General features: G+C 41.4%; 2 protein-coding genes across 6 annotated transcripts in view; one reads left to right on the top strand and one right to left on the bottom strand.

The window, feature by feature from the left end:
- The window catches only part of CLCC1 (chloride channel CLIC like 1), a 28,335-nt gene extending 25,279 nt beyond the window's left edge, over positions 1 to 3,056 (top strand). For all 4 annotated transcript variants that reach the window (XM_049880180.1, XM_049880181.1, XM_049880182.1 and 1 more), the window contains one exon: positions 528 to 3,056. In XM_049880180.1, the coding sequence (XP_049736137.1) occupies positions 528 to 779 (252 nt within the window). In that variant the 3' untranslated portion in view covers positions 780 to 3,056. The remainder of the gene's footprint in view (positions 1 to 527) is intronic.
- A 1,125-nt stretch (positions 3,057 to 4,181) lies between these two features.
- GPSM2 (G protein signaling modulator 2) overlaps positions 4,182 to 14,056 on the bottom strand; it is a 64,794-nt gene continuing 54,919 nt past the window's right edge. For both annotated transcript variants that reach the window (XM_049880186.1, XM_049880184.1), the window contains 3 exons: positions 12,639 to 12,798; positions 11,418 to 11,635; positions 4,182 to 4,868 (listed from right to left, as the gene is read on the bottom strand). In XM_049880186.1, coding sequence (XP_049736143.1) covers positions 4,629 to 4,868; positions 11,418 to 11,635; positions 12,639 to 12,798 — 618 coding nt within the window. In that variant the 3' untranslated portion in view covers positions 4,182 to 4,628. The remainder of the gene's footprint in view (positions 4,869 to 11,417; positions 11,636 to 12,638; positions 12,799 to 14,056) is intronic.

Below are 14,056 nucleotides of genomic sequence, written 5' to 3' on the forward strand. Positions count from 1 at the left end.
GGTCTTTACTCATATGTCACCTTTCCAGACCACGCCAATTTAAAGTGCAACCTGATCCCTCCCCCTCCCTGCATTTATCTCTTTTCCCTCCTTTTTCTACATAGCACTTACCATGACATATTAAACTATACATTACACTTTAATTTGTTGCCTGATTCTTTCCTCAACCTAAATGTAAGTTGCACTGAGGGCAGGCAAATGTTCCTGAGGTATCCCAGCACCTGAAAGAATATATGTTCAATAAATATTTGTTGGGTGGACCCTTACCAGGCCAGAGGAGTTAGCATACTGGTCACCATTCCTCTTGACCCTCCTAAGTTGGGCCACTAGACTGCCTAGCACATTCTGTGTCCCACTCCTCAGGGTAACGTCCAGCTCTCTGAGGCTTAATAACATATAATTACAGTCCAGCTTTGGAAACAGGATTTGAAAGAGGAGTTTGTTGGATTTGGATAGAAAAAAAACTTATTTTTTTGATTACCAGACTTTCACATTAATTAAACAAAATATAATTCTATATTTTATAGCTTAAATCACCTGTTTTGGATACAAAGCCAGAGACTGGCGAGATCCCAGAAGAAAGCACTCTGACAGAAGGCAGTACTCTAAGCAGCCAATCTCCTAAGCCTGATTCTGGTCAAGAGACGTCAGGGAGTGTGGCAGGTTTACCTGCAGTGGAGAAGGCCCAGCATAGGACTGATGCCCAAGGCAGTCCCCCGGAAGGCGGCACAAACAGCCAGGCGTGTGGAATGGAGGCTGATGGCGGCCCGCGCTGCTAGAGGAACACGGCCATGGACGACCACTCCGAGGTCTTCTATGGGTTTTTCAAAGTATACCCTTCACAACTCCCTTTACTCTTTGATACTAATACTCGGGTATTCACTACAAAAGTGCCAACTTACACATTATTTTTACCGACAATCAGGACTAACAGTCGTGTGTATGTAAAGGCTTCCACTTAATTTCATCTTCTCTTTGGTATTAAGACATAACCCACAGCTCTTATTTGTTAATTTGGGAACAGGGTATCATAAAATTTCTGTTGTAAGATGAACATATGGCATCACTGACTGTGGATGGTTAAGGAGGCCAGCGTGAGTTAAACCAGTAACCAAACCCGCTGCTGTCGAGTTGATTCTGACTTGTAGCGACCCTATAGAGCAGAGTAGAACTGCCCCCATAGGTTTCCAAGGAGCGGCTGGTGGATTTGAACTGCCGACCTTTTGGTTAGCAGCCATAGCTCTTAACCACTAAGCCACCAGGGCTCCAGTTAGAGTTGGGGACATTGAAAAAGAAGTTTTGTTCATCAGCAAATACAGGAACCAACTAACCAAAGTGCTGCCTAGTGTAAGTCCCGTAATACCTACTTTAGTGAACAGAATAAGTCATACATTGGGTGCAAATAGTGTTTCCAAAGTGATTAAGTACTCAAAAGCAGATTTTAAAGAGAAAGGTCCACTGTGGCCACTTTGACACATTTCAGCATCTTCATGCAGCCACAGTGAGCATTACCAGCATAGTTGTGTTGAAGCCTCAATTATTTGTGGTTTTCTGTTTCATATCCTACCTTCAGCCCTCAACTCTTGCCACTGTCACTGGATCTGCTTCCTTACGGCCCCTTTTACTGAATCCTTCACTGGGCACAACTGAAGATGACCAGGGTAATTTAGATACCATAGCTCATTAAATCAGTAACAGACTTTAGAGAATGCCTCTATTCTTTCCCCACTAAGTGAAGTACACAGGCTTCATAAGACCTGTTTTCCTTCCTACTCAGAATCCCAGCAGTTAGGACTGTTGGATATTACTGTATCTTATTTATATTGTAACAAACCATATTGTCTTGGCCAGAGAAGTTCAGATGTTTAGAGTTCTACGCACAGAAGAATACCATGATAAACAGAGAAGGGTGTTTTACTTAACTGCGAAGACAGGTGGTGATAATCAACATTTTTAGCTTTTCTGATTTTAAAAAGTATTCCTGATTTTAAGCAGTTTATAAATTTTGCACAGTCACTTATCTAGGAAGCAAGTTGCACATACATTCAGGTGTCCTTCGTTTTCATTATATTCACACTAGAAGTTATGTTTCACTGCTCACTAAAGATGATACCTGTCAGTAGTAGTATTTAAAATTTTTATGTAGGCATTTGTTGCAGAAAAAAAGACGGATTCAAAGCAGTTGCTTTTTGATGTTTCTACATGAAATACAGAATACCCCATTTTGGCTCCCAAAATTGTTGCTTAAGCCCGGTAATAACTCGATTTCACATGTTAATATTATTTTCCAGTTTATACTGCAGACATCTTCAGTATTTCATCAGAAAGGTAATCATTCCTCCAGAAGATACAAAAGGATTTTATGTTAGTATTTCTAACACCGCAAGCATGTAACAAACTAATGAAAGGATGCCTGCAGTTTGGAATAGATTTGTGATCACGGAAGGAGTTCATGAAGAAATGCAGTGGCTGTAAAGCATGCATAGAAGTGGCTGCACAGAAAGTGGTCCTCCCACCTACTGAGGAAAACACTCCCAAGGCGGTAGTTGTCCCCCGAGCTGTGATCTGATTCTGAAGAGAAACCAGTGCCTCGGGTCACAGACTCTAAACTGGGAGTGGAGGCAAAGCTGCTTGCGCTTTACTCCCGTCCCTGACTGCTGCTGATCAGTCCAGTAGGAATCCCTCCTCCCTTTAATTTAAATAAAATGTCATTTTTGTACCCTTTCACTATAGAGACCCATCTGGGGTACGATCTACTTTGGCAGCTCACAAAGCCACATGCTGCTGCTGCAAGTGATGACAGCAGGTCAGGGAGGGCTGTCAAAGCAGAGGCAGCGTACCGAGGCCCATCAGAACCTGGAGAAGGGAGAAGCCTTGTTTGTTGGCTAGCCAGTACTTATCATTAAAACTCAGGCTTACAGTGACAAGTTTTTAGGAGAATCAAAATGGGCTAGACAGCTTTTAAAGGGAATTTTTAAATGAAACAGATAATGTTAGAATGTTTACAGGGTTTAACAACCACTGTATACACAAAATAAACACTTATTTTTACATTGTGGTTTGGTATGCTGTCTTTTATTGAATATCCTTATAAGAAAAAGCCCCGTGAAGCTTGTCTGCAGTTTTTAAAAGGATGCTATTTAGGACATCACATCTTACATCTGTTATTTTTTATAAATTATACACACACATAATCCAGGTGTTAATGTACTTCTGGCAAGATTTCTGTCTGATCTTAGAGCCAAGAATCTTTTTTTTGCTGAGCCCTTAATGTGATTCTAGATTGTGTAAATGAAAGGGTCTCCCCCGCCCCCCCCCCCCCCGCCCCACATTGGCCATTGAGAGAGCTGGTTCTCAGTCCCGTTTGCACCTGAGAATCACCTGGAGGACTTTTAGCAAAAGCAAAGGTTGGGGCCTTGGATCCCATGCCAGCTCTGCAGAACAACCAGGAGCAACCAGGGCTGGGGAGTGGGCCAGCCTATTCCAGGTGTGGGCACTTGCATTATGCAGTTTAGTCTCAGTCCAGGCCCCGCTGTGTCCCACTGCTGCTTTTTGCTACACTTCATTTATGTTCTCATGTCCTATTATGTACCCACATAAATTACCTTCAGTCTCCAGGATAAGGAGGGTGAGGCCTGATGACAACTGAGGGCCTAACCTTCATCCCTCATACACAGTTTTTGTGAGTTTTCAGTTTATGTGGCCTGGGTTCTTAAATTTTTTAACAGTAGGTCCTATGAGTTTGTTTTAGCAGCAGTATTATGCAAAATAAGGTCCCTGGATGGCACAGTTTGTGCTCAACTACTGAAGGTCAGTTCGAACCCACCCAGCAATGCCATGGAAGAAAGGCCTGGTGATCTGCTTCTGTAAAGATTACAGCCAAGAAGACTGTATGGAGTAGTTCTCTTAACAACTTGGGGTCATCATGTGTAATGGCAATGGGTTTTTGGCTTTTTATTTTGCAACAGAAGAGACTAAACTGTGTGTATATATATACACACATATATATGCAGATATATATTTTAACAAATAGCCCACAGGAAGTTTATTAAGAGTTTCTTTTATACTGGATTTCACCTAAAATGTATTGAAAATAGATTTTCTTAGAAAAAAAATCTAGGTTTTTTTAATAAGACCTATGTATGTTTTTTACATTTACATTGGTCAAGTACATTATTTTTACTAAACAGCATAACTTCCCACTACATCCAGGGTTAAGTAAAAAAAAGCCACTGTCAATTACTAAGATTAAAAAAAAAAAAATCTCAACCAGAAGATTACATTCTAGTCTACGATTCATTTAATTTCCTAGCTAACAAACACTAGATAAAGAAATCTAATGAGTTGCCAAAGAACACAATCCCAAGCAGTCATTACAAAAGTTGATACAGCACCTTACAAGACACTTGGACCCTGGAACAAGGGTGTGTCCAGAGGAATGTTAACTCACTAATACCACACTACTGAAGGTTAAAATATTTACAGCATTCTAAAAACATTGTAAGCTGTTGAACAGTGCTACAAGGTCTCCTTTCAAGGAAAAAAAATAATAGATTAAATTTCCCGGCAGTGTTCTGAAAGGAAATAAGATTGCTTTAAAAAAAAAAAAAAAAAAAATTCTGTAGTAACTAGTGGTTTGCTGATTTTTGTTCTGAAGTTTTAAGTTCCAACAAAGCATTGCTTTGCAAAAGGTCCTTTAGTCCCAATTCACCGTCTCTGTTTTGATCTCTTTGTAAAAGAACTCTCTGCTCATCCATCCTTTTCGCCTGAGAGCGCAGAATAAGGCTGAAAAAGTCTTCGTCTGGTACTGTCCGCCCTTTTGTGGCAGCAGGTGGTGGGGCACATCTTTGATCATCTAATCTGGACCCCTGGAGACAGAAGAGAAGGGGATTAAAACACAGGAAACTGCAGGAAAGGAAGGCACCACGCTATATTACATCTGGCATTCACAACATGAAAATGTAGCATTAAACATTTTTTTAACTCTGAGAAATTAATTTTTATATCTGAAACCTAGTAAAAATTTTTCTTTAAAACGACCTATATAATCAGAAGATTAGGAATTATGGAGAAGCAGAGCCATCACTTCATGAGCACAGTAAGTGCGTTATATTAAGGCATACTATTTTATTTGTCATCTGTCAGAAGGAATAATGTGGGATTAATGAAGATACAAGGTCAACTGTGTCAAAGGATGACATTTCAAGGCTATAATAACATAAGGTGGTCGTGTGCCATCAAGTCAATTCCAACTGATAATGACCCTACAGGACAGAGTAGAATTGCCCCATGGGGTTTCCTAGGCTGTAATCTTATCAGGAGATCACCAGGTCTTTTCTCCCGCAGATCCACTGGTGGACCTGAACTACCAACCTTTCAGTTAGCAGCCAAGCACTTAACCGTTGCACCACCAGGGCTCCTTATAATACCCTGATAGACACCAACAGTGTAACTGACTACCCTGTAAATACTGTTTTAGGCCAGTGGTCAGCAAACTATAACCCACTGCCTGGTTTTGTAAATAGTTTCAGTGGAGCACAGTGATGCTCATTTGTCTGTCTGGTCTATGGCTGCTTTCCCACTACAGTGACAGAGCTGAGCTGTTATTCAGTTCAGCCTCAGTCCAGGGCCTGCCGTGTCCCCTATTGCTGTCCGTCATTTGCTACACTTCCTTTATGTTCTCATGTCCATACAGCCTGCAAAGCCTAAAATATTTACTATCAGGTCCTTTTTGGGAAAAGTTTACCTACACCTGTCTTAGTTAAATCTGTCAAGGAAATTGCCCAGACGGAATTTTTCCTTTAAACTCTAATCTTACGATTTTTGAGAAGTACATCTGACATGTCATTCATCAAACATGAAATGAAAGCATTTAAAAGTCTACAGTTTTAGTTTCTGTAGGTAAGAGCAGGAACATGCTAGTGGGTATTCGAGTGCTTACTATGTGCTAGGCGCGTCCACGTAATTAACCCCACAGCCCTGGGGAGGGTACAGCGGCTTACTGGCCTCTAGTCAACCCCCAGCCCCACACCTAGCTCACTTGTCACCATCTGTCCTATCACAATTCTTGATCATTTCAAAGCCCTCATAGCCAATTCATCCAAAACCTGGGCCCTGCAGTTCCTAGACCTCTTTCCTCCTGTCTGGTGTTCTCATCCTCCCTGCCTTCGCCGTCCACTGCCATGATCATGTGCTGACCCTTAGTAATCGGACCACCTTTAAGATCAGGCCTTCAAACACCCTGTGCTGACCTCTACCTCCTCTTGTTCAGGATCATATTCTCTAGTATCCCCTCTTCACATGCATACCTCATTTCCTTCTCAGACTAGATTCCAAAGTGCATTATTAAAACTGCTCCCTGGCATATGCCTTAACTTTTCTCTCTCCTTCAACCACATTCTGGAAAATTCCCAACCTTGATTAAATCCATCTCTGCCTACTGCCTCTGGCTGACTATGACAAGAAAATACACAGCTGCATATATGTGACCATATGGGGCCTCAGCTCAGCTCAGCAATCTTCTCCTCCCCCAATTACTTTCTCAAAGGCAACTATTTTCTGCTCCCTTTCTTCTCGAATTTACAATGCCCCCAAGCTCATCTAATGATTTTACTTTCATCGGTGAGAAAATAAAAGCAACCGTAAGGGAATTCCTGCTTGCTCCCACTCCAAATCCATGTGCATATACCCTGCTTTCCTGCTCACTCAATCAAAAGCCATTCCTCGACTCTCCCTTACTCTCCTGCATCATTGCTTCCCCTTGCTACTTGGTCATTTCCATCGGCAGGCATGCCATGCTATCTCCCCCCAAAAACCTACCTTTATATCCCTCGTCAGCTAATGATCCATATTTTTCTTCCCATTTTCTCAACGTACTCAATCCTTTTTTTCCCACAAAGTCACTGACAGCATCTTTCAAAATCAACACTCTCCATGTAGCTCAGTCATCATCTTATTCTGTCAGCAGCATTTGACACAGTTGATCACTTTTCAAAACACTTCCTTCACTTGGCTTCTACTACCCCACCCTCTCGGAGTTTTCTTCCAGCTCTCTGACAGCTTGCACTTTGCTGGCTCATCTTCCTCTCCAAGTAGAAGATGTCGGAGTGCCCAGGGCTCAGTCATGAACCTCTTCCCTTTCCCTTCTTTTATTCCAGGTGATCTTATCCCATGGCTTTAATACCAGCTCTGTTGGTGACTCCCAAATTTACTTCTCCTTTGGGCTCCTGATTTTTATATCTGATTGGCTATTGAACATCTCCACTTGAATGTCTGATAGGTATCCCAAATCTAACACATCTACAACAGAATTCTCGATTTTTCTCCCTCAACTTCTTTCTCCTCTAGTCTCCATTTCAGTAAATGGCACATCATCAACCCAGTCATTAAGCCAGAAAGGCAGGAGTCATTCTCATTCTCTTTCCTTCACACCCTCCATCCAATTTATTAAAAATAACCCTATTCTGAATGGTACCGTTTCCTCTTGTGTTAGCAGAAGGGCACACACTCAATTCCTGGGCTTGAACTTCAGTCCCATCCTTAAATCTGACCTTGGCAGTAAGACACTTCCTCACTCACAACTTCAACTTTGAAACTAAGCTCAGTGTTACTAACACCTTCATATTAGAGTTCTTGCTCACTGACTGGGGATGCAACATGGCCCCACCTGGGAGGACCTGGTGGATGGGGAGAGCTGGGTAGATGCTGGTTCCTGTAGATGGAACATGTGTGGTTTAGCATGCAAGTGACCCCCCACCCCCACCCCCCATTTGATTTTTCCCTGGAGATTTGTGTCACAGCAAGCTGTGTGTGAACCTGAGTTTCATGGTGGCATATTAATAATCAGATGACTAAAGTTCTGACTCTGAGTGTCCTTGAACTTCCCCTCTAGCACTAACCCCTGACCTTCATGATAGGTTAGGATTTTAACTGGTACTGCTTTATTAACTTTGGGGAAATGGTGCCACTCAAGAGCAACTTCCTAGCTTTAGGAATAACTCCTTTCTAGCTAACTTACTGGTTCTGGTGCCTTGTTTTAGGATGCAACGAGATTCTTAGCTCTAATGTCCTCTTCTAGAGGGTGAATTATAGTTATCCAATCATTAAAAAGAAACCTTTATGCTCACTGGGGGTGTTTCTTCCTGGGTATCTGTCTAGGGCTCTGCGCTAGGGACAATCCTTTGGGTGGATTCTGTTAAGCTGAGAGAACAAGTTTCCAAGACTAGATTCGTATCTTTAATCTGACAGAGACCAGAATGTCACAGGTGGTGTTGGAACATATCTCAATTCAGCCAATTAAATTCAGAGGACCAAGGGAGGTGTGTAGGGGGAGATACTTAAAAAAAAACCTGTCAACTTTTCAGAATTATTTTGTGAAGACTTGTAAGATGAGGATCAGGAAGGAAAAGGGCTATTTTGTGAGTTCCAGTGCCTAAATCTTGTTTACCTCTCACTTAAAAATATAGTTTAAGTGTAAACTGAAGAAAATGCAGTTTTGCCTGGGCTAGTGAGAAATGGTGCAAATCCTCATATGTGTTTGCAGGGGAAGGTGAGAAGATCATCCACTAAAGAGGAAGTAGTTAAAAATAGGGATCTGTGGGCTCTGTAAATTCTGTAAAAATTTAAGTTTTTTTTTAATGGATAAAACTCTACTTAATTTTCTAAAGCGGCTACTGGTTTCCAAATTAATATAGATGAAAAGGTAAGACACCCATTAGACTAAATAGGAAGTGTTTTCATCATTCTGTATCTGTGTATATTAATTTCTCAGCAGTGTCTATGATGTTTGGGGGTCCCTCTTTGTCAGTGGTCACTAACCTTCGTACTCGATACCAATGAAATCACTTGTCAGTGCAAAATGTGTTAGAACTTGATGAAATAAAGGTTTGAGTTTGAGAAATAAAATGTATTTATATATATAAAAAAAAAAAACCTATTCTGATTCCTTCTCATCACTACTACCACCATCATAGTCCAGGCCACCAATATCTTTCTTTTTTTTTTTAAGTTTTATTATGCTTTAAGTGGAAGTTTACAAACCAAGTCAGTCTCTCATACAAAATTTTAGATACACCTTGCTATCTACTCCTAGTTGCTCTCCCCCTAATGAGACAGCACACTCCTTCCCTCCACTCTCTATTCTCACATCTATTCAGCCAGCCTCTGACACCCTCTGCCCTCTCATCTCCCCTCCAGACAGGAGCCGCCCACATAGTCTCATGTGTGTACTTGATCCAGGAAGCTCACTCCTCACCAGTATCATTTTCTATCCCATAGCCGAGTCCAATCCCTGTCTGAAAAGTTGGCTTTGGGAATGGTTCCTGTCTTGGGCTAACAGAAGGTCTGGGGCCCATGACCTCTGGGGTCCTTCTAGTCTCAATCAGAGGCCACCAATATCTTGTTTGGATTAGTATACTAGCCCCCCAACTGGTTTTCCTGCTGGCCCTCTTGCCACACTAGAGTCTTCCTGCAGTAGCCAGGATGATCTTTTAAAATGTAAAAATGCCATGTCACTCGCTTGCTCAGAATCCTCCCGTGTCTTCCTATCACATTTAGAACACAAGCCCATGTGGTAGGACCATAGCCTATAAGAGCCTACATGATCTAGGCTCTGCTTACTTCTCCATCCTCATCTCCTATCACTTCCCCGACTCACACTGGCCTCCTTAACATTCCTTGAACCTCCCAAGCTGTTATACTCAAGAGAGGACTTGCTGTCTCCTATGCATGGAATGGTCTTTTACTAGATTCTCACATAGCTGGGCCCTTAACCTCTTTTCGGTCTCTGTTCAAATGTCACTCAGGAAAGGTTTTCCCTAAACAGCCTGTCTAAAACAGATGCGCCACAACCACCACCACCCCTGGTTACCCACTGTGGTACAATGGATCGCTTCTGTGTGGCCCTTCTAGCCATGGTCCTGTAACTCCCATCCAAGTGATTGGGCACGACTGTGCAGATACAGTCATTGTGGCCCACCAAAGGGATTGGTCAGTTTTGCCATCCTGCTGGACTTGAAATGAGTGACCCCAGAGGTGGCAAGGAGAAAAGTCCACCGCCACCAAAGCAGGAGAGACCCACAGGAGATGGTGCAATGGGCTTCCTGGCCCACACAGCGAGAAAGCTGAGTGCCTTTGGGCAGAGGCCTAGGGCCAGGGAGAGGTATGCCTGTGAGCACGGCTGGGAAGAGGCTGTCCTGATGGAAGAACTGTATCCTGAGTGTTCCTGAGCCTGAATTCTAACCTGTTACTTCCCTAATAAACCCCATAGTGAGTATGGTCTGTGAGTTCTGTATGGCCATTGCAATGAATTATCGAACCCAGCAGAGAAGTTGAGAATAGTGTGGGTGGATGGTTGGTGTGAGAGTTGGTAAAGATGGCGGAGAGAGGAGGCATGTCTGACTGGCATGTCTGACCTCCACCTCTTAGGAATCAGACTTGGGCTGTTGATCTTGATCCTCCTTCCTCTTTGTGAAGTTAGAGGAGGTCAGATACTGACTCCACGCCACTTTTACACCCACTATCCCTTTAATGTGCTTTGTTTTTCTTTATAGCAAATATCATTACCTGATATATGCTATATATAAACTTGTTCAACTGTCTCTCCTACTAAAATGCAGGTTCCTTTAAAATGCAAGTATATCGCCAATGCCGAGAACAATACATGGAACATAATAGGTGCTCAAAATTTTTTTAACAAATTTTTGTTGTTGAATGAATGGGAGGTAGGTACTACCTGTCATCTCATCTTTTTATGAATGAGGAAACTGAGAGACAGAACCAGGGCTAGGCTGAAGAAATGTCACTTTTTAGTGACAATAGCATTGTTATTCTCATGGTACTCTGTCCAAGCCATCTCAGATAGTCCTTCACCACTGTGGTTAATAATAATTAAAATAGTTAAAATAAGGACGCTATCTCCTTAATTCTCCAAAATGGTAAACTGGACAGAGACACTCCGTTTTAGTCAGCGATCCCTTTTGCTGCTGCCTCCTGAAACTTAGGAAAGCACGGCTCTTCTCTAGGTTTCATCCCACAGCTCAGACGGAGTCCTCAGCAACCTCTTACCTCATCAGCCCAAAGGAAAACAAATTAAGAAGCTGTAACGAGGGACCTCTAATAACAACTGATTGCCTCCCTAATACAAAGTGAGCCCCTTATTACCTCAAAAACAAAGAATTATAATAATCCCCAAACTCTCAATGGCATCTGAGGTATATAAAAACCAAACCAAACCTGTTGCCATCGAGTTGGTTCTGACTGAGTGACCCTACAGGACAGAGTAGAACTGTCCCATAGGGTTTCAAAGGAGCAGCTAGTGGATTCAAACTGCTGACCTTTTGGTAAGCAGCCAAATGCTTAACCACTGGGCCACCAGGGCTCCGAGCTACGCATGGAATGAAAAAAATATGCAGACATACTTGACATTTTACAAGGATGTCAAAGAAGTCTTCATCAGGCTCTTTACTGTCATTAGTCATCAGGTGGCCCAGCACAGACTGATTATTGTTTTGCGTCAGACGAAGCCCTGGCAAATTACTGAAACTGGCCCTCTGGTCATCCAGACGGCGGCTCTGTGAGCTGGCAAGAAGATCCAAAAATTCATCTGTGTTGGGGGACATTACAGAGACCAATGGTGCTATAAAGAAATAGAAGGAAAAAAAAAAAAATCCAAAATATCATTACAAAAGTATTTAATCAAGTTTGTTATATACATATAGTTCTTTTCCGACTTGTTTAGCCCCAACACCTGCTCTGTCCACTTGCTTTAGCTCTGTCATGGACAGTCACTTATAGGCTGGGGGTTGACTAGATGGGCATTTTTTGGGGGGTGGGGGTGGGGGTGGGGGTAGAAGAATGAATCTCAGAGTACTTCCAATGATCCGCTTGAAAGTTACTTAGATTTGACTATATAGTCCTCTTTATCTAGTGCCCACCCAAAATGGAATTTTATAAGATACAGGGTTAAATCTGGGGAGGTGAGTAAACTTTTTCTTACATAGTTTCTCAGACTAGGGTGAATGGGACAGTGTTTTTAATTCCGTGTCCTGGATAGGAATTATCTAATGAGCTAAACTTAAATGATGCTGACAAGTCTTGGTCTGTGGTAGAGGAAGTCTGTTGGTAGCTGAAACAGAGAAATTTAAGCGACCTGTTCTAGATCTGTCTAAGGATCATGTAGGCCTGAGCTGCCTCTAAGGCTCAAGTGTTGCTGTTGTTAGTCGTCAGTGATTCTGACTCATGGCAATCCCATGTGTTCCATAGGGTTTATTTGGCTATAGTCTTAATGAAAGCAGATCACCAGGCCTTTCTTCCATGGTGCTGCCAGGTAGCTTTGAACTGCCAACCTTTAGGTTAGCAGTTGAGTGCAAATTGTTTGTACCACCTAGGGACCTTAAGGCTCAGGTAGCGTTAGCAGTAATTGTTCAGTCTGTCTTGGCTTTTCTTTTTTAATTTAGGTATGAAGCATTCACATTTTACATACAATTATAAAGTACCTGTAATGATCACTTTAATTCAGAGATACCTGGATTCAGGCTCATTTATTGTATCTCTTAGGATCAGAAGTAAATTCTCAGAGAAAAATCACAAAATCATCAAAGGGAACTATTAAAACTGAGGGAGAGGCACAGATAACTTACTTTTTAGCATCATTCTGTGGGGAGTGGAGGCAGCTGTTGCTGAAGCTGTTTGGCAGGTCTTTTCTTGTAAGCAGCACCTTTGATCATCCATCCTATTGCTTTGAAATCGGCTTAATAAGTCAAAGAACCCTTCATCTCCAATAGTATCTGTACTGATTTTCTAAAATATTGAGAGAAAATATTCCAGCATTATTTTTAGATCACCAATGGAACAACATCACGATGCACTCAAATGCAAAAAGGATGAAAATTAAAAATAAAAAGTTGACATTTTTAAAAAGAATACTACAAGATGACATTGGTAATAAAAAGAATAGGTAATATTTCAACTTAACAAAAAGCACTTCTTGTTACTTTAGTTTTTAATTCCTACATTTTTAAGGCTAAAGAAACTTACCTCAGATTCAGGGGAACTGCTACGCTAATGATTTATGAATTATACAGCTATTAGTGATACAGGCATGTGTCTCAGGTTGAAAGTTCAATGCTAAGATTCTACAACAAAAAAATTTAAATAAGTTGATCTTCGTTAAGAACTGTTAAACTAAGGAAGAAAGCAAGTGTATTTTCCTTGCATAGTGATTTCCAAGGCCTTTTATTATAAAGATCTGAAGATCCAGAAAAATACAAACTTCAAATAAATGAATATTTGGGGAGGGGAAATAACCTGTCATATTTTATACGTAAAGATTCCAAACTAAAATGATGAATGCAATGTTTAATACAAGCAAATCTTTTTCATAATGACAGAAGTATTATAAGAGGTGTACGTGTGTGTGTATGTGTGTGTATATATATATATACACATACGTGTATATATATGTACACATATACACACACACAAATATGGGACCAAGAAATCTGAGCAAAGCTTAATGGAATCGTGGGACACCACTAACTGAACCAACATACACGGAAATGCCAGAAAAAGAGAGAGAGAGAGAAAGGAGCAAAAAGAAAACTTTCCAAATTTGTTGAAGGATAGAAGTCTACACATATATGAAGCTCAACAAACTCCATGTAGTATAAATCCAAAAAGATCCACACCAAGACACGTTATAATCAACTCCCAAATAAAGAGAGAATTCTGAAAGCAGCAAGAGAGAACGGAAACGTCACATACAAAAGATCCTTGAAAAGATTAAATGCTGATTTTTCCTCAGAAACCCTGGAGGCCAGAAGGCAGTGGAATGACAGATTTAAAGTGCTGAAAGAGAAGAAGCATTAACCAAGAATTCTGTGTCCTGTTTTTCAAAAATGAGGGTGAAATTAAAATATTCCCAGATAAATGCTGAGGGAGTTTGCAAGGACTAGACCTGCACTACAAGAAACACCAAAGGCAGCTCTTCAGGTAGAAGTGAAAGGATATTAGACGATAACTCAACGACGTATGTAGAAGAGATCTCCAATAGAGGCAA

This window comes from Elephas maximus, chromosome 3 (assembly GCF_024166365.1).
Source record: "Elephas maximus indicus isolate mEleMax1 chromosome 3, mEleMax1 primary haplotype, whole genome shotgun sequence".
NCBI classification, from domain to species: domain Eukaryota; kingdom Metazoa; phylum Chordata; class Mammalia; order Proboscidea; family Elephantidae; genus Elephas; species Elephas maximus.